The 22520-nt window shown below is 39.5% G+C and overlaps 1 protein-coding gene and 1 long non-coding RNA gene across 4 annotated transcripts; one reads left to right on the forward strand and one right to left on the reverse strand.

Annotated features, from left to right (window-relative positions):
* Nucleotides 1-1210: 1210 nt before the first annotated feature.
* Nucleotides 1211-8175, reverse strand: LOC114913972 (uncharacterized). Of its 2 annotated transcripts, XR_012140239.1 has the most exons (5): nt 7687-8175; nt 7417-7595; nt 1820-3777; nt 1651-1734; nt 1211-1583 (listed from the first exon to the last, which is right to left on the reverse strand). It is a non-coding gene; the product is annotated as an uncharacterized lncRNA (long non-coding RNA). The 2 variants fall into 2 exon arrangements; XR_012140238.1 differs by having other exon boundaries at nt 1651-3777.
* Nucleotides 8176-10548: 2373 nt separating this feature from the next.
* LOC105040395 (U-box domain-containing protein 52) lies at nt 10549-16784 on the forward strand. Of its 2 annotated transcripts, none has more exons than XM_073254763.1 (9): nt 10549-10972; nt 12069-12175; nt 12468-12589; nt 12686-12886; nt 13248-13548; nt 13649-13750; nt 14133-14561; nt 15578-16354; nt 16466-16784. In XM_073254763.1, exons 1-9 carry the CDS (start codon nt 10780-10782, stop codon nt 16523-16525), a joined length of 2292 nt encoding a protein of 763 aa, XP_073110864.1. In that variant the 5' UTR covers nt 10549-10779; the 3' UTR covers nt 16526-16784. The 2 variants fall into 2 exon arrangements, with proteins under 2 accessions (XP_073110864.1, XP_073110865.1); XM_073254764.1 differs by having other exon boundaries at nt 12081-12175.
* The last annotated feature ends 5736 nt before the right edge of the window (nt 16785-22520 follow it).

A 22520-nucleotide genomic window follows, 5' to 3' on the forward strand; every position in this document is an offset into this window, starting at 1 on the left:
GACCGATGGGCATCATGCTATGTCCGCCTTTCCCCCCCTCGGTGGGAGTGCCGTGACGGCTGCTCCTGGGGAGGGGATGGAGACCGGTGCTGACGTCGGCGGCTGCTCCTGGAGGGCATTGGGTGTGCCGCCGGTTGCTCCACCGACGAGTGTGGCAATCGGGTTGGTTGTTGTTGAAGGCTCTTGACCGCGTCCGTCAACACGGTCATCTGCCGCACGATCGCCGCGATCTGCGCCTCCGTGGTCACCGCAGGATGCGGAGAGCTAGGTTCCGCCATGGAGAGTGGAGGAGAGGCCTCTTTCCGACGGGAAGAGTGCCTCACCGATCCGATGGCTCTCGATCGCTGAGCCCTGGTTCTTATCATTTTGAAAGGATGTTTCGAGTTCTGTGGAGGTCGTGACCTCCCTTCCTGGTGCGCCAAACCTGTTGCGGCCAATCCCCTCGTCGCCTGATCGTCGGGAACGAGCGCCTGCAAAAGAAGTCCGCACTGATCGGAGGTGACTCCGGCGGAGATCCTCCGACGGTCAAGTCAGAGAGGAGACTAGGCAACAGTAGAAAAGAACCAAGGAGCTCAGAAAGAGAGAGAGAGAGAGAATTAGGACCTCAAAAGAAGCCCCCCAGCATTGTTGCCTTCTCCGTTTTATAGTAGAGTGTGGCATGGCGCCGTTATTAATGGCGCAGACAATGGGAGAGTTGTCAAATCGTCGGAGGCCGTCTGAGTTGCCGCGGACTGTCAAATTGCCGTGGGCTTGTCACATCACTGGGATTAATCTATGTCCTTGGCAGGACAATATCCCAGGACGGCTGTGCCGCATGCCTTTGCCAGAACGACGGCCCACAGCAGTCGTACGGCATTCGGAGGAGCCGACCGACCATACGTCGGCATTTGATCGTGGGGTGTTGGGTGAAGACCCAGGGACACCATCAGCTGGGGCGGCGCATCGCGGGGATCGAACATCGGCCACCACCCCCGACGGCCAATCTGATGTGTTGCCAAAGTCGGGGGTCGGGCCGCGTCGTTCGGCCAGTCGGGCTCGGGAAGGATCTTCCCGACCGACATACCTTCGGTCGGACGGTGTCGGTCGGTAGAGTCGGACGTCGGTTGGACGGGCCCGACAGTGAGTCGGCGTGAGAGTGATTGACCGGTATATCCCAACAATGTGCAATTTCTCAAAGCACTATTTTACAAATAGATGCAGCATCATTTAACTGACTTTCTCATAGATGTATCACAATTAATTACATCGATATTTAGTGCATACATCGACTAGTCTATCACTTGCTGGCAATTTCAAGAAGCTAAACCAAATAACGTGATAAAGATATCAAGCTTCGGTTTATGAATTGTTTATTCTGCTAATTTCTAATACTAACCACTCAAAAGGGCACAGATTCTATATACACGGAGGCAGCATTCGATGTACTTTCTCCACCCATCAAATGTTTCCCATCTGCAACACTTTCACAAATCCGAATGCAAGGCCATTTTCAGGCTTACAGCATGACTGTACATAGTACAATCCAACAGTCTCTTCTTTTCAGGAGTTTGAGAATGTTGCATGAGACTTTCATCCTTGTCTAGCTGAATGCAATGACTGTTTCAGAACTATGGAGGTATGAGAAAGCCTAAGTATGGGGTCAGGAGATACCTGGTGTTTTTCAGGCCGTGTTTTGATTGATCTACATTCATGTGTTCATCCAACAGCAGCAACATGGGGGTCATCCATTATTTCCTGCACAGAAACAAAGATGATCTTTTTCTATTGGAAAAAGGATGGAGATAGAACCAGAAGACCCGTATTAATGTGTGAGTTTTACCGAAATAGTGGCTTCATGCACAAACATTGTACCCTCTCAACTTAAAACAAACATTTTCCACATTCAAAGGTTCTTAGTCTTAGTCTGGAACGCTTCAATGCAAGCTTTGCTAATTTCTCTGCCTCTACAAGTGACCAATCTGATATTGTCAAGTACATCAGTGAAAGAACCTCCTTTAATTGCATTCTCTACATAAAAAAATGAGTCCTCTTGGATGCTTTGCAGCCAGCAATTGAGGGGCAATGATACCCAAAGAAAACAAGAGTGATTTCGGTTGGACCATGCCAGTGCATTGATAATCAGGATCCATGGAATGAAGTAAACCAGAAAGAATGTTTTCTGTGTTCTGCGAGATCATCAGGTACAACATCTGACGTGAGTTTTGACAGTCCAACATCACCACTTTTGCTTACATAATTCCGATCTAACAATATGTTTCCTGGTTTCAGATCAAGGTGAACAATAGGCTCAGGCTTGGTTCCACATAAAAAATCAAGTCCTCAGGCCACATCAAAAATAATTTGAAATCGGATAAATCAAGGGAGCGTCTGTTTGCACTCCCTGTAAATAGCTGACGTCCCAGGCTCCAGTTTTCCATGTTTCATATGCAAGACAAGCCACTTTCAGGGCAGACTCAAGCAGTAACATCATATGCGGATGACAAAGTTGGCTAAGAAGATCAAACTGTATAATATGTGATATAAACAACACCATTTTCTTATCTTCCACCAGGTTTATGAGGGCAACAAAGGGTCAGGACAGCAAAATTGAATAAGCTAGGGTTTTCATCTTATAAAAATAATTATCTAAAAAAGAAGAAAGGGAAAGAAACAATTTTGATGGAAATATAGTGTATTAATCAATTAAACAGACCTCAAGAATTATAGCCTTGTAGCGTACCCCTCTTAGAACTCCTCTTTATGCTACCGAAGAACCATGACAGCTACTGGGGTGTGGCCAAGGTTGCATTTGCATATATCACCATAATTTCCTTCGGTAATCTCCTTGGTATCAGAGAAGTCATCACTCCTGACCTCTATTTCATTCCTTGAGCAACTTCAGCATCTTTTGTCATTTGAGATAAGGGCATCTACCACACTTGATTACTCTGACAACACCTTGCTGGCAACAATTTCTGCTATGTCTATCCAAGGCCTCTTTCGCAAGCTTCTTGTTCCATGAACTTCTTTGATGACCTCCAAATGCTTGGCCAGTTGGCCTTTTCTTCTGCTGCAATCTGCTTTAACATTTCCTCTCTCTCTCTCTCTCCCTAAAAACAAAATATGAACAAGTAAATAGCACAGAGAAGAACGAAGATTTCATGTTTTTGGCATAACAATTCATTTAAACCAGACATCATAGACTAGAAATCAAAAGGTGAACCTTGGCGCAAAGTTAAGGTTGCTCCATTGTGGCTGGGAGGTCACGAGTTTAAAATATAAAAACAGTCTCTCCGCATATGGGGGTAAGGCTACATATATCTAACCCTCCCCAGACCCCGCAATAGTGGGCCATGCACTGAGCCACCTTTTTTTTTAATTAGTTAGAAATAGCACCAGTTAAGATGTGATCTAAGTCTACATCAAAGGGTCAGAAAGAGGAGAGCAACATCTTGTACAAAAATGAAAATGATGGGAAAAAAAACAAATTCTAAATGAAAAGGGCCTAGAAATAGGAGCATCTAGTAAAATCGGAATCAAGAAATAGGATAGAAATTTGTGAATAAACACTAAAAGAATTCATATCCATGAATATGAGTGGAAAATATAATCTAATGCCCCTCTGCCTTCATATGACAGTGTATTCATATGTGCGCAAAAGTCAGGATCAATGAAAAAAAATTCCAAATTTAACCTTTTTCTTAGCATGGACCAGATCTTCAAAAAGCTCAGTTGTACATTGCAAGAGCAAAGTGTTAACTTTATGCTCAACTCTACGACTTCAGCTGGAGCTTTGGACTGCATGGATTATATAAATTAGCAGATGTCAGCATTAAAGTTAATTTATCATCTCATATGTTATACTACATATTGTCAAAGAATTTTTAAAAAAAAAACCAAAAATAAAAAAACGAGGCTTGGTGTAGTGCTAGTCAACAAACAAGATGAAAAATTTCTTCCAGCTGCAGCTGAAAAACAATTCATTGACCTATTTTGTGGAGTGTGAAATCACAAAAGGGATGTCCTTGAAAGAAGCCAAAACATCATATTTCTTCCATGTTTGGGTATTGTCATCCAAGTTTACTTGGCCTCCATTATAAGGTAATAGTGCTGCATTTTCTGAATTTTGGCAAGCATTAGTAGACATGCCGCTTTTGCTGAAGGCTTGAGAGTGCAAATCAACATTTGCCTGTGCTGATATATGTGATGTTCCATTGCTTTGCAAAGCATGCAAGAAGAGATTGTTTGTTGTTCCTTATGCTTTGAGCAAATGATTTGTGACCAATTGTTTGTATTGGAATGCTTATACAGGGCCCTGAATGTAGCAACTATCTAATCATGATGTATCCAGAGATGTAAGTGGAGAATTGTAACAAACTAAAAGTCAGAAAATTATCTGCAAATACCACCACTGACTGATCGACTAGCAAATTCCATAGTGAGCTTCTGGTGTGACTCAATGAAAATATTTCAAGAATTTCGGGCATATTTCAGGACAGTAGTGGGCACATCTGAGCCCTTTATTGTCCTATAAGGTAGCAATTAGAAAGAAAATATGTCAATCCATGAAACATAAGCGAGCAATTGAATCAGAAGAATATGGTATTTAGCCATCAGCTACCAAAAAAGGAGAAGATAACAGGTTCAAAAAAGCACATAGAATGCTGATTTAGAGTTAATGTGAAATTAAATGAAAAAAGAAATACATGGTAAAGGATGGAGAAAACCAGAAATGCTACCATACTAAGAAGAAAATAATCACTAGCAACATGTGGATTTATTATGCAACTGATTTTCTAAAGAGTCTCCACTTTTAAAATATGATACTATTAGTGTCAATAAGAGTTGAGGATCCACAGACTCACCAAGCAAAAAGATTTTGCACCCTTGGTTTCAATTAACTTGGAGGTAAAAAGTGGAGTTGCAGTAATTGGAGTTTAAAGTGACTGTCAACAACCAATTGACATAAGCACCAATAAACAGCTACAAAATCAGCTTAGAAAGAGAAGAATTGAAGCAGGCGCATGGACAATTGGTCTATGCAGCAGAGATCATCTATTTACATATTGTGGCAATTCTAGGAAACATATACTTACGAGCACATTAAAGGAAACCTAAGAGGACTGAGAATCATAAAAGGAAGAATCGTCTGGGATGGCTAGACCATGTGTATAAAGGTCAAAGTGAATGTATTATTGAAGGGTCATTAAAGCTCATTATGAAACCAAATAGAATGGATGAAAATTGGTGAGGATGGATTTGTAGTCACCTCCCTTTGGGAGAACTCAGACTAAGGTGGGAACCATGCCAAAGTAGAATCTATAAACCAGGTTCATGACCATGGGGGATAAAGGTTGATCATGGCTATGCAATATTTACGCATAAACCACAAGTATGGCTAAAGGAGAATTTGGAAGCTGCCATTCCATAGAGAGATGAATTTCACAATAATGAAAAACATGCATAAAGTGGAGCAAAACAAAAAAAATGTAACAGGAGTCACAAGTATAACAGAGAAGAACAAGATCTCACAGACAAGATCTTACAGAAGAAGGACAGTTTCAAATGTGTAACGTAGAAGCTAAGAAACAAGATCAGAGAGAATGAAACAAGAAATCATGATAAACCACCTTCAAAATAGTACAAGATTTGAGGCAGACGGTTATGGCCACTCTGAACACAAGTTTGCAAAAGTTATCATCGAGTCAGGGCTAACATGAGGAGATTGAAATTAATGAGTTTGTCATGATAGTAGATGAGGCATGGAAATTATTCCAGTAAGGACATGTGCTAGGTTATCTTTCCCTTTTAAGGGTCTCTGTCAGAAAATCTCAAAAAAAAATCTGACCTAGTTTCCCTTATCTCTTCTGGAAAACAAATATTAAAGCTTAAATACGGCAAAGTATAAAACATCTCTCCTAGAATGCCCTTATCAGCCAGAGAAGGAGATTTCTTAAAAGCAATGATGCCTTTTTTTCACTTTTCCATTCGCTGATTTGGTAAACAATGTATTAGTAATTAACACTTTCATGATGCATAATCAGATCCCTTGTAACACAATCTCTCCATGCTTCATTCTTTTCTTTACTACTATAGTGTTTTATGTTACTTGTCAAAATAATAATAATAATTTTGGCAAGTTAAGATTCTTATCCAAAATAATACCTGAAGAATAATTTATTCTCTATCTGATGCTGGAAGCATGGCAGGAGAGTGATTGACAGAGATTAAAGGAAGGATGAATGCTATACTTTTCATAGTTAAAGATAGCATGATGAGAAGAATTGGAAGAACTTTCGATAACAGATTTTCCATCTTTTCTCTTTCCCTGTCTCTATGATTTCAATCGCCCAACAAGTTCAAAAGTGTTCCAGTGTGTCTCTATATAATAAGCCAAACCTAACTCTTCACTTGTGACCTGATTTCCACCTTCTCTAGCTTTATTATCTTTCAAAATCCTGGAACTAGTGAATCAAAGCTCAACCATCAGTCAACCTCAGCTGTCAGGAGTACAAACTCCTGCTGATAAAATTATGACAAAGGAAGAAAAGAAAGAAAGACAACTTGAAAAAAATAAATTCCCAATTTTTAGTAAAATTGATTGAAGAAATTAAACTAACAAAGGTAACTCACATTCTGATCCAACTAATGGAAGAGGATCCTGTTGGGATAATCAGATTTGCTCCCCCGATTCTATGTCGGCTACCCAATTCAAGGTCGGCCCTCCTCCCCCCTACTCTGCGTCGACACCCGACTCAAGATCAGTTCCCAATTCTGCGGGGTGATATTGCATGGCTGTGTTTCCAAAATGTTAAGCATGGTCCCATTGGAACCCACGCTATCTTGTCCTGCCCTTTTGAAGGGATCTTCGATGTGACCTCCCCCAAAAGGTCAAGATATTTTAATGCTGAAGTTGAGATTCTGAGTCAAAAAAGAGCATGGAGGTACGTTTATTTCAAAATTAAAGTTAAGATGTTCCTTTAGAACCTAAAGCTTCAGGATATCAATGTATCGTCACCCCGACGTTCTACCAACATCATCTAGCCAAACCATCACTATCTGGCTAAATCAACATCATCTGACCAAAGCAGCATCATAATGACCGAAGTAGAGTCATTACGATCGATTGTCAAACGACCGACTGTCATGGCCGATTGTCGACTGTCATGGCCGACTGCCAACTGTCTAATCTACAATCACGATATCACAATCGTGGGAAACAATCACATACCATAATCATTAATAGGTATAAACTATCCACTAACTCTATGATCATGATCCGATAATAAGGGTTAGCTATCCTTTAGTGCTATAAAAAGTGAGACGACACGTATTCAACGGTTACATCCAAATTGCCTATATAAAAGGAAGGTATGGGGACAGCAAGGGTAAAGCAATTCGATGTTGAAACTCTATCACTACTTATTTTCTACTTACTGCTCGGCCACTTCTCTCTGATTTAAGCATCAGAAGATCCCAGACACAGCTTCGGTTAGTGTGAACTTTTTTTGCAAATGCTCTTCGCCGACACTCCAGGGGATTGGCCGCAACAGATCCCAACACCAAATATCTCACTGGAGCGGCCGCAGGATTCCATCCAACACCGACGTCTCAGCCTACACAGCATGTTCGATCCTTAGCCTCAGAAAGATTAAAAATCCTATCTTTACGAAGATTACCGGAGCAAGGGATCAGCGAAAATCTCACATTTCTTGTGCCGTAGAGCCCTCTTAAACGGGACGAGGACTTCTTGGGACTTCACCTTGAGATCACATGTACATGTCCACCACCTTGCGATCCATTCGCTCGACTGCGGCAAGCTCCCCCAGTGCAGAAGAGACCCAAAACAAAGGGTTATCGAGTCTTGATTCGACAAGAAGAGAAGGGAGGGGGCTCGAAGGGGGAGGGGGTGACGTGAAGGAGGGGATGACCTCGCCGGCGACGCCCGTCATCCGCTGCCGTTTGGCAAGGATAGGGAAGCGGGGAGGAGGACCGGAGGACGAGTGCGGCGAGGCGGGTGGAAGGAAGTTGGTTTGGTTTTCGATTGCGGGGTTAGCCACCGGAAGACCGCAGGCGTAACACAGTACTGATTTCTGTTCTTATAGGGTCCGCAATTTGCCATCAGAAGAGTAATATCTTCTGGCTTCTGCAACCTTGATCCATAGTTTCACATAAAGACTGCAGATAATATGCAGATTCCAGTCTCTGCAGGCATGCGTCAAAGAAAATTATTTTTATATTATCAAAAAACTATTTTCGAAATTCTTGGGTGAATTAATAAAAAAAATTATTTCCTAATCATTAGTTCTGAATGGTGATAGAATTTACAAACATTTCTCTGATCCTCAGATAGAGAATTATTTCCAAGCCTCTAAGCAAACTACTAAAATATTTTTTGAGCCGTGATCACTAATTCAATAGCAAGCAGGCAAAAATTGCAGAACTTGACTTCCGTGTATTAAAAGAAATTAGTTTTTTAGGTTCCATGATGTATTGTTAAACAGTTTCTAGTCCCCAGTCTCAAACAAAAACTACAAACTTTCGCAGTTTCCATGAAGTATGGATTGAAAAATATTTCAGGTCCTTAAAATGAAATATTCTCAAAAACAAGTTTCATGTGGAGTTTGTGGAGTTGGTGAATCATTGCAATCTACATATGGATGTGACTTCAATGAGTTAAAAAGTAGTTTATGTCTTAGATGAATGATTTTCATACCCCTATTCACAAGCTGCATGTAGAGTCAACTAAACAAATTTGTAGACTCCTCATCAATATGATAAAGTATAATTATTTTCAGATTCTGAAGTCAACAAGTTCCATTTTTGGACCCCAATAGCAACTTTCTCTCTATGGATGATCAATTAGTTTCAAATTTCTATGTAGATCTATTGATTATTTGTAGTCTCTATGTGAATATGGCTTCCATGTGTAAAAGAAATATTATTTTTAGATCCCGAAGTCAAATACTAATTATAAACATTTTGTCATCCCTTATCACAAGTATCGTAGAGATTGCAAGCCTTTTGCAATCTCCACATCAGATGGACAAAGTTTATTTACAAGTCATGTAGTGGATAATCGGTTCTTTGCTAGTTAAATAATTCCTTAATCAAAAGCATCATGTATAAAGATCAAATATGATAAATTACACCGCATGGCCACACTTGGAAAGCACCTATTAGTCACCTATTTCTTTAGGAATTTGACTGGATTGCTTGAATTACAAAATTGACCTCATTGCTCAACCACAAGTTCAAAAGTTTCATTAGCCATGATGAAAGGTACAAATTAGTCATAACTAACATTATTAGTTCTTCACTGGCTGCCCATCTCTTAATGTCTCTAGAAATGATATAAAGGTTGGCATAACCTTTATTATTGATATTGTATAATATCATTAAGCTAGCCATGATTTAATCAAAGCAATACCAAAAAAATTGCATTGCATCAACCAATGTGAACCATGGTAGATATAGTTAAATCATGCCCAAGAAACAACAATCTAGACTGCACCGTATATGCTAAGCAGAGTTGAAGCAAGCAACAGTATATAAATATAAATAACATTATTCACATATAAATCCTAATTGAAAAGATTCTTTTGATTATTACACCGAGTAAATCTAGAGCCCTCGTAACCAAGATCAATCAAGTCCATAGTTGAAATAAATGTATGAAATTCCCCAATATCTCTGTCTATATTAAAAGGTTTCCTATCCAACTTATCTTGTGGGGACATAATATAATTAAAATCATCGAGAATGAAAATAAGAGCACCCAAATTCAAGACTTGTCAAGCAGCATGCCAAAGAGGATGATAGACAGTACCTTGGGTACCAGCATAAAAAGACCCTTTGAATGCAATACTTTCTCTCCATACGGTGGATACCACCAAACCAACCTGGTTAGCTAGGTGAAAACTTGAAGAATATCTAGAATTGTTTTGAGTATGATAGTTTATCCAAACAGTCTGATGCGCTTGTCTTAACCATCTAGCCTTGGAGAACGTCTAGAATTGCCTATGACTAGTCCAAACAATCCAATACCTCAATACTAACCATCTAACATGGTACAAGCCTAGCCATTTGTTGTCGAAGGTGGAGATTCATCCCTTGCTCTGAGCCCCTGCATGATATAAGTTTCTGGTTCCGCATGCAGCGCGGTCAGCTTAGGGGCCTGGGCTTCTGTAAAGGATAGAGGGTAGAAAATAGCTCCTAGTTCTCAAAAGCATGCACGTACCTATTTTAAGCTGGTAACTTTATGAAGTTTTCTTCGAATCAAGTCGCGATCGATTTTTAGACAAGGTTGACGTACCCATCTCAATCTCAAGCTACGTACCCTCAATTGTTGCCGCCCTTGCAAGAGAAGGATGGAGTTGGGAACTTGGTTTGAGGGGGTGGAATTGGTCGTCAACTCCCTCTATTCGAGGTATGATGGACGTGCGGCCAGAAGGAAGCCATAGGAAGAGCTAGCATGAAGACCGGCATAGAAAGGAAATTAAAAAAGGATTGAAATGGAAACGTGGAAGACAGAACAAACAGACGTACGTTTGTGCATGGTCAAAGGACTTTTGATGATAGATTAGGGTCGTTATTTTGTTATAGTTGGAAATTTTAGGCCGTAAGGATACGGGAAGAGTGCAAAAGAGGAGGAGAAAGAGGAAGGCAAAGACGAAGAGGAGAGAGGAGAGGAGACGAGACGAGAGACCTCGCTTCCTCTCCATCGCCCTCCTCGGCTCCTCCTGTAATTGCCGTTACTTGTGATAAAGGTCATACAATTTTTAAGTTGGGGCAATCGAAATGCATCTCGGAACACACTCTCTGTCATCTCCACCGACGGGTGAGGGAAGCGGTCCCGCGGCAGTGACGGCAGTGGCGGTGGATAAGGACAAGAATAGCCTGCATGCAGTCAAGTGGGCGGTGGACCATGTCACCGGCGACACCAAAATCGTCACCCTCATTCACGTGAAGATCCGATCTCACCCCCACAATCGTAGGTACCCTCTCTCTTTCATCATCATCACCATCATCATTACTGTCCTTTATACCTTGTAACTCACGACGGACAACGAGATTTGATCCCAACTCTTCCGTAGAAGCGTCAAGATTTTTTTTTTTTTTTTTTTTTATGAGAGATAGAGAGAGAGAGAGAGAGAGAGAGAGAGGAATGGAGGCCTACCCCGAGTTATAGTTCTCTAGGTTCAAACTTTTTCTTTTTTTTTTGGAAATGCAGAACCCCAAGGCCCAAACGGGAACCTCTGGATTTCTAGTGGGGGGTGGAGGAAGCCCCGATACGTTGCAAGAATCAAGAAGCTACTAGCATATGACTGCCCCAAGAAATGCTGTTATGGTCTATAAACTAAGGTTGGCATGTTGAAGGACACCTATCATGCAGTGTCTTAGCCCTCTCATTGCGTTTTAGCCAGCCGAATTATTGTCATATCAATTCGTTATAGAAATTATCTCCTCTGTTTCATCCCCGAAGAAAAATTCAAGTAGCTTCATATTTTTGGGTCATCTTAAATAATGATCTTTAGGGAAGTGTTTGAGATGTTGCCAGAAATAAAGATATCTAGGTAGCGACAGGGCAGCAAACAGAGCCAGCAGTTTGTTTATAAATTACTGTTGATAGCCGGCATATCGAGATGATGATAAGATCAGTCAAAGAAAGATATTATATATGACTCCGAACATAAAGAATAGTTTGTCTTGTGATATATGCCAATGATAATTGGTGTAATTATTAACACAGAGAAATCATACGTATTAATTTCGAAAGAGGATAGGCTTCTGTAATTACAGAATTCAACCAAACATCAGAGTGATTTGAAAACTTGGGGAGAATCTGTTGAGATGGTGAGGGGAGAATAAGGGAAGTCACAGTTCACAACTTCATTTGGTTTCAAATGCTTGATACCAGTTGAATGGTGACTCCTGGCTGCTAATATAGTGGCAGTACACGAACCTGATAGAGAACACGGCAATCAGGAACCGCAAATTTTTATTCTGCATGCAGGGTCCAGCACCGATCATCTTGAATAACTCATTTGATCATAATCATCCTCATAGTTGTTATTCACATCTGGCAGAGGGTACTGCAGGGGTTGAAACCAGCACCGAAGCCACACGAGAGCAAGCAGATGAAGAGATAGCACAGCTCTTCCGTCCCTACATCGGCTTTTTTGCTCGTAAAGGGGTACGACTTTAATCCGACACATTGATGATCTTATAGATCTGCATCATCACAATCATATGACTTCGAATCAGTTGATATAAAACATGCTAGTTTATAAAATGGCTCGCTACAAAGTAAAGTTTCATCATTGACATAAAACATGTAACACAGAAATACTCTTTAAATTATCTCTTTCGAAACGTATAAATATTTTTTTTCCGTTTTACAAAACTTGGAACAGTTAATAACAAAGAATTGACTTCATGATAATTAAAGCCATTTTGTAACATCGATCCCCCCCGGAAACCTTCAGTTGCAGCTGAATGAGGTGATTTTGGAAGATGTGGATGTCTCGAAGGCCATCATCGAGTACATCTCCGCCAACCACATCCAGAATATTGTTGTTGGTGCCTCAAACAGGAATGCCCTCATGAGGTCTCTATGACTTCCTGCCTCCATCACTTCCCTCGTGCGTCAAAGCTCTTGGAATTTGAAACCCTTACAAGAAGCAGTTGTTCTTCCTCCCTGCAGGAGATTCAGGAACCCTGATGTCCCATCAAACTTGACTAAAGCTGTGCCAGAGTTTTGTGCGGTGCACGTCATATGCAAAGGGAAGCCAATAACAGTCCGGGCAGCAAAAGGTTCCTCGCCTGCTAATGCTGCCCCTCCAAGACAACCACCAGCAAGGCATCGGTTGTCTCACCAAGCAACAGATGCAGAAGACAGTGTGAGGTAACAAATATGAAACATCAGTTGTTGCAACAAATATTCAACAGCATATATATTATTACCACGTTGATCATTTTTATTTTTAAAGAAAGCATGTGCTGAATGTTCTACTTCTACGCACAATCAGATTGTTCTCAGGAATCCATGAATGCAGTCTCGTTCATGGTGTTATCATAATGTAAATGATAAAAGCATAATAGTCATGCTTTTTTTTTTTTTTTTTTTTTTTTTTGAAATTCTGGATAACAGTTCGATGTAGATGTTAATTTACTGAGAATGTTTTTATTACTAAATTTAGCTTGAATTTTTCCATGGGGAAAAAATGTGTTCATAGAGAACTGCTTTGTTGTATCTGGTGAAACAGAAACCCATTCGGAAGGGCAAGTCTCAGAGGTCTGGGTACGCACCCTGCTTCATTGGAGAGAACATCCTTTGAGGGACAATATGATTACATGAAAACAACCTCCAGGGATAGGCCTCTCGCTGGAGCTAGGTCGGCAAGCAATGCATCATTTGACAGCCTCGACTCCTCTGTCCGTGCGCCAAGGTTTTTCCATGGTGATACTGATTTACAAGACAACATGGGCCTCCAATCCATGGAATTCAGCGACTCACTCGAGTTTTCATCATCAGCATCTTTTGCCAACCATCCTGCCATTGCTGGAGTAAGTGGTTGAAGTACATCTGCCGGGTATCAGGCACTTGTCCTGTATTTTGCTCTTGGCATCCTGACAGGTATCTTTACTGTTGCCAACTTAACTGCAGCAAGATGTTGAGGCTGAAATGAAAAGACTCAGACTCGAGCTAAAACGGACCATGGAGATGTATAATACAGCATGCAAAGAAGCAATCATGGCGAAACAGAAGGTGAGATCGAACAATTAAATGTGGTTTCACCAATCAGCTCCCTTTCCATCGTCAAACCGTGCGGGCTTACAGACAAATGTATTTTTTTCATGACGCAGTCACCCGGAAACTCCTCCACAAGGGGGGCAACCTTTTCCTTAAAACAAAAATCAATAACACAAAATATATAACTCGGTAACATCTTACTAGTTAAGCAAAATAATATGTTTACATGCATTTATGGAGTGTCTTCTGCCATAAGTACCTCACTTAGATATTTATGTACTTCCATTTCTTGTCAGAATTGTAGTTCGTATCAGCATGTGTGCTTATCTTCATTTTCATTTACATACTTCATAGAACAACATTAAAGTTGTATGGTTGCTGACGGGCTGGAATTCAGGCTCGAGAGCTGCAACAATGGAAGATGGACGAAACTCGTATGTTCGAGGAATTAAAGCATGCAGAAGAGACAGCCCTCGCAATTGCTGAAATGGAGAAAGCCAAGTGCCAAGCCGCCATTGAAGCTGCTGAAGCAGCACAAAAGATTGCAGAACATGAGGCGCAAAAGAGACTGAATGCAGAGTTGAAGGCAAAGCGTGAAGCAGAAGAGAAGAAGAAAGCACTGGAAGCTTTAGTTCAAAATGATGTTCGCTATAGGAAGTATACCATTGAAGACATAGAAGTGGCTACCAATGAATTCTCAGCAGCCTTGAAGATTGGGGAAGGTGGATATGGGCCCGTGTACAAAGCTTCATTGGATCACACACCTGTTGCGATTAAAGTTTTAAGACCTGATGCAGCACATGGGAGGAGGCAATTCCTGCAAGAGGTAGAAATTCCCTTACAATTTTCGTAATTATCTTCTAAAAAATTATAGAGTTGCCGTCTATCAACCAAACACAGTAATTGCGTAGCAAAAAAGCTAGTTATCCCGATATAGCAACCTGCAATCATGGCCATACCATCAAAACCATCTTTGAATTATCCGAGGTGGTTTTCTAAATCTTCATTCACTATTACTTTCGATGTCCTCTTACATTCATTAAGGCAAGCCTTTGCCCTCTTTTCAAGTTCCATCTAAGTTTTCCTTGGACTTCCAGTATAGCTCCCATACAGAAGTGATTGACCGTAGCTTAGTTATTTAGGTTTTCTTTCTAAATCCTCATGTGAGGTATTTTATGATCACAAACATTACATTGATTTGGTATATTCAGATTTCACATTCAAGAACGAACGTCCATGACTATCAAACTCTGTTCCAACTATTTCTGAAAGCATTTTGAACCTCCGCTGTGGGATGTTTGCTGGAACTCAATTCTGTCATTAGAAGCATTTCAATTCATTATCAGTATACCACTAAAAAAAAACTCATTATCATGATTGACTTTTTGATTTCTTTGATCCTTTCTGCTTGCCAGGGACTTCTCAAATGTTCAAAAACACACGTCCACGCCATCTCAGTTGCTTTTGGATCACTTTATCTCCCATTTCAAATGAAGAACTAAAATTTAAAGAGGGCTTCCTAATACATGAGACTCCTACCACTAGGGGTCTGGTAAGGATCAGACATGTACAGCCTTAGCTCCATAAGTAGAAGGTTGTTTTTGTGTTTCAAACCAATGGAGCAATCTTAGATTAGAACCTAGAATTTCAACAAAAAAACAAAAAAGACGACCTAAAATTTCTCTTCTTTTCTTAATAACATCTGCTTTGAAACCATTCAGATGTCTTTCCAGCATTATCACTGAATTCAACTAATTCTAAATCTTAATACAGTTCTTTCTATCATGCTGCTCGTTTTGATCTCAAGATAACTACTTAACAAATATCATTTTGTCCCTCCAGGTTGAGGTGCTGAGCTGTATTCGGCATCCCAACATGGTCTTGCTACTTGGTGCATGTCCCGAGTATGGCATTTTGGTATATGAATACATGGACTATGGGAGTTTAGAAGACAGACTCTTCCGTCGAGGCAACACTCCCCCAATCCCATGGACGGTGCGTTTTAAAATCGCCGCAGAGATAGCTACTGGACTATTGTTCCTCCACCAGGCTAAGCCAGAACCTCTGGTTCACCGAGACCTGAAGCCAGCAAACATCCTCCTAAATCGCAATTACGTAAGCAAGATCAGTGATGTGGGCCTAGCAAGACTAGTCCCACCATCTGTAGCAAATAATGTTACACAGTACAGAATGACGTCCACTGCTGGAACATTTTGTTACATCGACCCGGAGTACCAACAGACAGGCATGCTTGGTGTCAAATCTGACATATACTCTTTGGGAATAATGCTGCTCCAGATCATCACAGCAAAGCCTCCGATGGGCCTCACGCACCATGTGGAGAGAGCAATCGAAAAAGGAGCCTTCGAACAAATGCTCGATCCAGCCGTGACTGATTGGCCTGTTGAGGAGGCTCTTTCATTTGCTAAACTCGCTTTGAAGTGTGCAGAACTGAGAAGGAAAGATCGACCTGATCTCGGGACAGTCATCTTGCCCGAGCTCGACCGGTTCAGAAAGTTTGGACATGCATACAAAGAAAATGCTGGTGGCAATATTTTTGGCCCTTCACCACACAGTTCTAACATTTCACAACCGAGAATCAGATCTCACACCACTCAGGTTAGTTTAATTTTTTAATTTTGAAACAGAAACCTTTCAACATCTGTCAAGCAGTGTGAACCAAAATGCAACAACTGTACTGATTTGAGTCGTTTATGTTTGCACAAACAGGATCAGGTATCCAGCAATTCCATTTCTAGTGCTCCATGGTTGTCTTCAGCTGATATCTGAGAGCTATCGTGGCATCAATTGAAAGAAAAACAAGATTTTCATAGGCCGTCCCAGGGGAATCAGAGAAGGTTGGCAAACATAAGGTCTGGATCTTGGGCTATTCAAATGTTGTAATGAGACTGCAACCAACGATGTTCCACATATTGACATTTTGCCTCCTCAAAATACAGGAAATTAAAATCTCCTACAACTTCTGTTGGCATTATTTATATTTTAACATGACTGATCCGCCAACCAGAATCAACATTTCTTCCTTCCACTTTCTTGTATCAGCTTCACACCTGAGGTCAGCCAAGCAAGATAACTCCAAGAATCGCATTTGCTAGAATAAGGTGAATAATGATAACCAAAAAAAAAAAAAGTTTCATTACGTGATATAAAAGAATCATCATATTTCAAATTTTCAATGTGTTAACGTCACAAAAACAAGGATCTTTTTGTCCAGAAAAAGTTTTGCATACCAGAAAAAAAAAAAGAAAAAAAAAAAAGGTGATGTGTTTTCCAGAAAAGAAAACAGTAAACAGGTCTAAGAATCAATCTTCAGATCAACCAATCAGTCAACGTGTAAAGCATGTGCACTGTAACTTCTTTTGCTTTATCATCACACGCTCTTTGGACCTCCTGACAACAGTAGCTATTGCAGTTCCAGGTCATATAAATGCATGCAATCCCAAATCAAACTAATGCACACAACCTGTTCACTAGCAACATGAAAAATAAATAACAGAGCAGTAGAACAAATAAAAATAAAGGCACAAATAACGAAGAAACAAAACAAATTAATGCGATACTTCACAAGAGTAAAGATTAAACTCTGGATTCTTTCTCGTGTATATGTTAAGAACATGTCAAATTTTATCTAGTGACAAGATTGATCATGGAAAATGGAAAACTTAGGCCTCCCAGTACCATAAAACAATGATCAGAAAGAAGATCAAAAAAGTTTTCGGTCCTTCGACCTTGCTTCTTTTTCAGAGAATAGACAATCTACATGAGCAAGAGCCCTGAAATTATCCTCAGATCCAACAGCACTTTCAGAAAGAAGATCAACAAAAGTTTTCAGTCCTTCAACCTTGCTCCTTTTTCAGTGAATAAACAATGTACATGAGTAAGCGCCCGGAAATTATCCTCAGATTCAACAGCACTTCCATTCTAAATATCATTCTATATTTTCTTAAATTGAATTTGAAATGCAACTGCTGAATCTGATAATAGATTATCTACTTTTAGGAAGGGAATTATTCAAAGGGTGCTTGAATTTGAACTTTTTGAAATTATAGAAATAGGATCTCTCCTAATCATATACATTAAGCCACTTCTGAAGTAAATGCCACATATTGTATTAAAAAAATGATAGAAGATCAATTTCTCATACTTATTGAGTTACAGTAATAGATATTGAGGATGAGTACCAAGCAATGGTATTCTATGAATAATTATGTTCTATTTACCAATATAAAACTCTTCATCAAGAAAGAATTATTGGGACTTACCTGGGTATGTATAAATCCACACAATTTAATACTCCATACACATTCAAACAAACACATAAACACACACACACACACACACACACCCACACACCCCTGCAGAATAGATGAAGTTTCAGCATGTGAATGAACATGGCAAATGTTCTTCAACAATATGTAACGGCGAAAGTAACTGGATTTGGAAGATGCCAATGTCCCATTTGTAAGTTGTGAACAACTATTTTCATGTAAGCATGTCGCACGAGTTTGTTACTCCCTCTATGTATACAACTCCCAGGAATACAAGCTAGAATGACAAAAGCAAGCAAAATGAACAAAGTATAAAGGATAAGTAGGTGCAGTCTCTTACATTAATATGGTGCAATATTTGTAGTGCTCCCATTGTGATATTGTCCAAATCATTATCTAGTACACTTTCACAATGCAGATCAGTTGCCTAAATCAACATATATCAATTTTTTCTGTGGTATGACATGTCAATCAAAACTTTGATCCTTTTTATTCTCCTGACTCACACAACTAGTACAAGATTCACTAATCAAGATGTTGAGAGCTCAAATAGTCATCCACCTGTTTATTTAGATATTTATGCCCAAGGATACTTAGGCTGGAGGTCATGACACTTGACATCATTATTATCTTCATACATAATGATGGTTGTCCGGGCCGATAAAGATTTCATCTTTATGCATTCCTCTTTCTCTTGAGAAATACAGTGGAAATTAATTAACTGTCTGCAAGAAGATAAAAAAAAAAACAAGAGTGTGGATATAACAGACACCTTTTAATCATGGTAAAACAGCTATAGGACCTTGAAAATGATTAGATGCTAAAGTTGACTAGTCCATTCAGAAGGGTAAAGACAATTACAATTTTTGTAGTTGCAAGTTCTAGTTGCAGGCCCAACTTAGTGCACAAGACATAAAAATATTAAGCAAAATAAGATCATTGAAAAGTTAATATGCTAATGCCAATGCAGCACTAATGTTAGAATTGATTTCACCGGCATTAAATATTTTAGCTTTTCAGATTGGGGGGAAAAAAGGAATTGTGATTTTCAACTGAATTTTTCCTTCCACAAGATTTCTGGGATTAACAGAGCTGTTAATTATATCTATTTTTAAGACAGCAACCTGAGTTGGATATTATCGACACAGGAAACTATGTAAAACCAGGAAGCATACACCAACAGAGTAATTATATTGCTCGGGAAGCACACATCAACAGAGTAATTATATGAACTACGGAAGTATATATCAACGGTATATCGACACAGGAACCATATGCAAGAATACATGGTATTTAAGCAATTAAGGAATCTTTTACCTCATCAGCACCACTGCCATAATCCCCTTCGATGCCCACCCTCAAAGTCATCCACCATCCACGAGATACTCAGCCATCTATCATCAAGATCCACATTTCTCCACATGGTAAGGATTTCCCTTCTCTGACTGATTCTTGATCAGTTTCGACAAAACATGCTAATGAAATAAAATTAACAGACAGATCAAAAACTTGAATTAAGGTACCGATGTTAACCAGCAGAGCATCAAGATCCTCCCTCTTCCAACATCCTCCACATTGCAACGTTCCCTTTTCTTTCAATTTTCTTTAAAGAAAACTCATTCATGCATTAAAGAAACAGAGTTAAACCAGGATAAAAACCCTAGAAGGCGAAAACCCATTTCAGGATTCGTTGAAGCCCTTAGCTGAACAAGAAACCAAAAAAAAATCCTAGTATTCGAACAAAAAGAAGTAAAAAAAGAAAGAAAAACCTTGAGACATATAGCACATTACGGCATTTGAACGAAACCCTAGCCGAACCAAGAAACAGATGGAGGTGAAGAAGAGAAGAAAGGAAAGAGACGAGGGAGGCGGAGAAGAGATAGAGTATCCCAACATTAAGAGGACGTTCTTCCTTCTTCGTCTCTGTCGACCTCTTCCCTCGCTCTCTCTTCCCCCGCTTGAACCCTTGTCCATTGCTCGGTACGGAGGGCATTCTTTCTTTTCTTTTGTTTTTTTCATTCGGCACATTGCCTTCTTTTCTTCTTTCCTCCATCTCCCCCTTCACCCTCATGCGCTCTTGCGAGCGCTGCCAGAGACGGGGGTCCCTATTTATAAGAGCAGAGATGGCGGTGGGGCCGGGATGCCAGCTGGCATTCCCGTCATGTTAAGTGGGCGGCATTTGCCGACTTCAACCTTCGTGCAATAGTTTGCCGGCTATACACGAAACTTAAGACTTCGGAAATCTAATCCTTCCATCAGAAACTTACAATCAGAGAATGTTAGGTTGGAAGAAATAAAGATCAGAAATCAAAATTAAAATTAATGACTCTCATTCTAATCATTTGGTTGGAAAGAGTCCCATTTCGATTTCGATTCTGATTTCAGAATGAAATGAAAATGACTCGATCTATATAAAATTCAATCCCTATCGTTCTCTATGGATTCAAATTTTTATATTAATTTTAATTATAAATCAAATATTTATAAAAATTTGATCATTTCAATTCTAATTTTAAATTATTTTAATTTTAATTTTTATTTTAATTTTGATTACGAAACAAACACCTCTCTAATTTTTTCTCGACAAAATGCTTCATGCCAAATAAATCTGCAGTTTTGCCGATTTTATAGCAAGTATGTTGGCAAATCTGCCGACTTCATATGAAGTTTGTCGCAGAAGATATTAAAGGTTGAAATAGGAGCAAGGAGGGATGGTGGGGTTCCTTCTCTCCCTCGCGACTTCTCCTTGGTCTTTCTCTTCTTCCATAATACGTGGCGACCACTGCACCAGTCCCGCTTGGTACCGGTGTTATTAATTGCAGAAGAAGTAGAATTGGAAGGTTCTACTTCTTCCGTGGTTAATATAAGCTTCTGCAAGACTATGCTTCTATGAGTTGGTTGAGAAAGATCATAAAGCCAGAAAAGTAATGCGAACCAAATAACATGGGTGAACAGACCTTGGTACCGGCGAAATGGATCTGCATGTATTTATGCGCACATAAAACAGGTACTCGAGAAGTACAACTTCCAAAATAGTCGTTAGTTTCTTTCCCCCTTTTCTCCAAAATTTCAAGTATCCTTGAGTAGGAAATAATTGATCATAACATTTTTGTTATCATATAATATTAACTGGTGACAAAACTAGATTTAGCAAATCAAAACTCTGATTTAGCATAAGGATTAACATAAAAGATTTGGGAACAACAAAAAGGACATATATGCCTTTTAGGGATGCATAGAAGTACAGTCAGAGGGTTCTCGTATGGTACAATATTGCTGGTAAATTTTCACCTGCATGGCTGATGCAACCAGCCATTTTCAGAGAAAAATGGAAAGTTTATGTGAAAATTGAATCTGTTGAACCTATTTAAGTAGAAACCAGTTTTAAGTGAACTACCACGTCTTGATCAGGTTTATCTTTGCAGCATGGTCATACATGTAAGTCTTTAGCATGCATGACATTCTAGATCATCGTCAGATTAATTACCAGCCTATTCAGAAGAGTATTTTGCTGTGATGTACTTGGAAGTGTTTGATGCAATGAGGACCAAAAAGAAACATGGGCTGGCTAATATTCCTTTCTCTGCTTTTCTCCCACTTACTTACAAAAGATGTGTTGAACAAACAGACAAAGATGTCAACCAAAATGGATACCTACAAAGGTGTTTGGATTGTATCTCTTGCATCTTCTTTCACAATACCAATTATTAGATCACATTTTATATGACTTCTAAAATGCAATAAATCTCTTTCCTCTATCCACAACACAAATTACAAAATGGATGAACATGATCCAACAATTGATGTTGCCAAAGAAGATCGATCATTCTTCCATGCAAAAGATGCAATTATAACCCCTTGCAAAAGTTACAAAATATGTAACTATATATGAGGCAAATGGCTCAAGAAAATGGATGGTTGTGATTTGTGATGCACATGTCAAGATACAAAAAGATGTGATTGTGCCTGAGTTTTTAATGCTTATGTGAATTGGAAAATTGCATTCCTTTTTTTTTCCTAGTATATTGTTTCTCTCTCTTAAGGATACTTAAGTGGTTGAGTCATGGTATATTGAATTTTGTGAAAAAAAAATTCCTTTAAAAGTGGACAGCGAAGGAGAAACTAGCAGAAGTGACGTATGTAAGAATTGATCAAATGTGGCACGCATGAAGATGAAATCAGGTCATGATAATACAATGTGAAGAATTAGGCGATATGATCCAAATGATGCTCAATTCAATTCAAATATCTAAATAGTAAAACTGTTCTCATCTATTGAAAAAGATCAAGATTTATCCATATATTTTTTTTTTTTTGGATCAGTGATTTTCCATATTATTCTCCATTAGTGGAATCGTTTTGAACGACAAGTATTCATGATTTTTCTAAACTATTCGTAATTAATTCGTTACCTTTGGAAACACAAGGTCGGCATTGCTTTGCCGACTTTTGAAGATGTGAGCTCCGCACTCATCTCTGTCGGTACTGAACAAATA

The sequence above is a fragment of the Elaeis guineensis genome, chromosome 3, assembly GCF_000442705.2.
Source record: "Elaeis guineensis isolate ETL-2024a chromosome 3, EG11, whole genome shotgun sequence".
NCBI classification, from domain to species: Eukaryota; Viridiplantae; Streptophyta; class Magnoliopsida; order Arecales; family Arecaceae; genus Elaeis; species Elaeis guineensis.

What these genes read in the sequence shown, in the direction of transcription:
- LOC105040395 (XM_073254763.1), top strand. Translation starts at nt 10,780, where the DNA reads ATGCATCTCGGAACACACTCTCTGTCATCTCCACCGACGGGTGAGGGA. An exon ending in ACCATCCTGCCATTGCTGGA is followed by an intron (nt 13,549 to 13,648) that starts GTAAGTGGTTGA and finishes ACTTAACTGCAG; the next exon opens with CAAGATGTTGAGGCTGAAAT. An exon ending in CAATCATGGCGAAACAGAAG is followed by an intron (nt 13,751 to 14,132) that starts GTGAGATCGAAC and finishes GCTGGAATTCAG; the next exon opens with GCTCGAGAGCTGCAACAATG.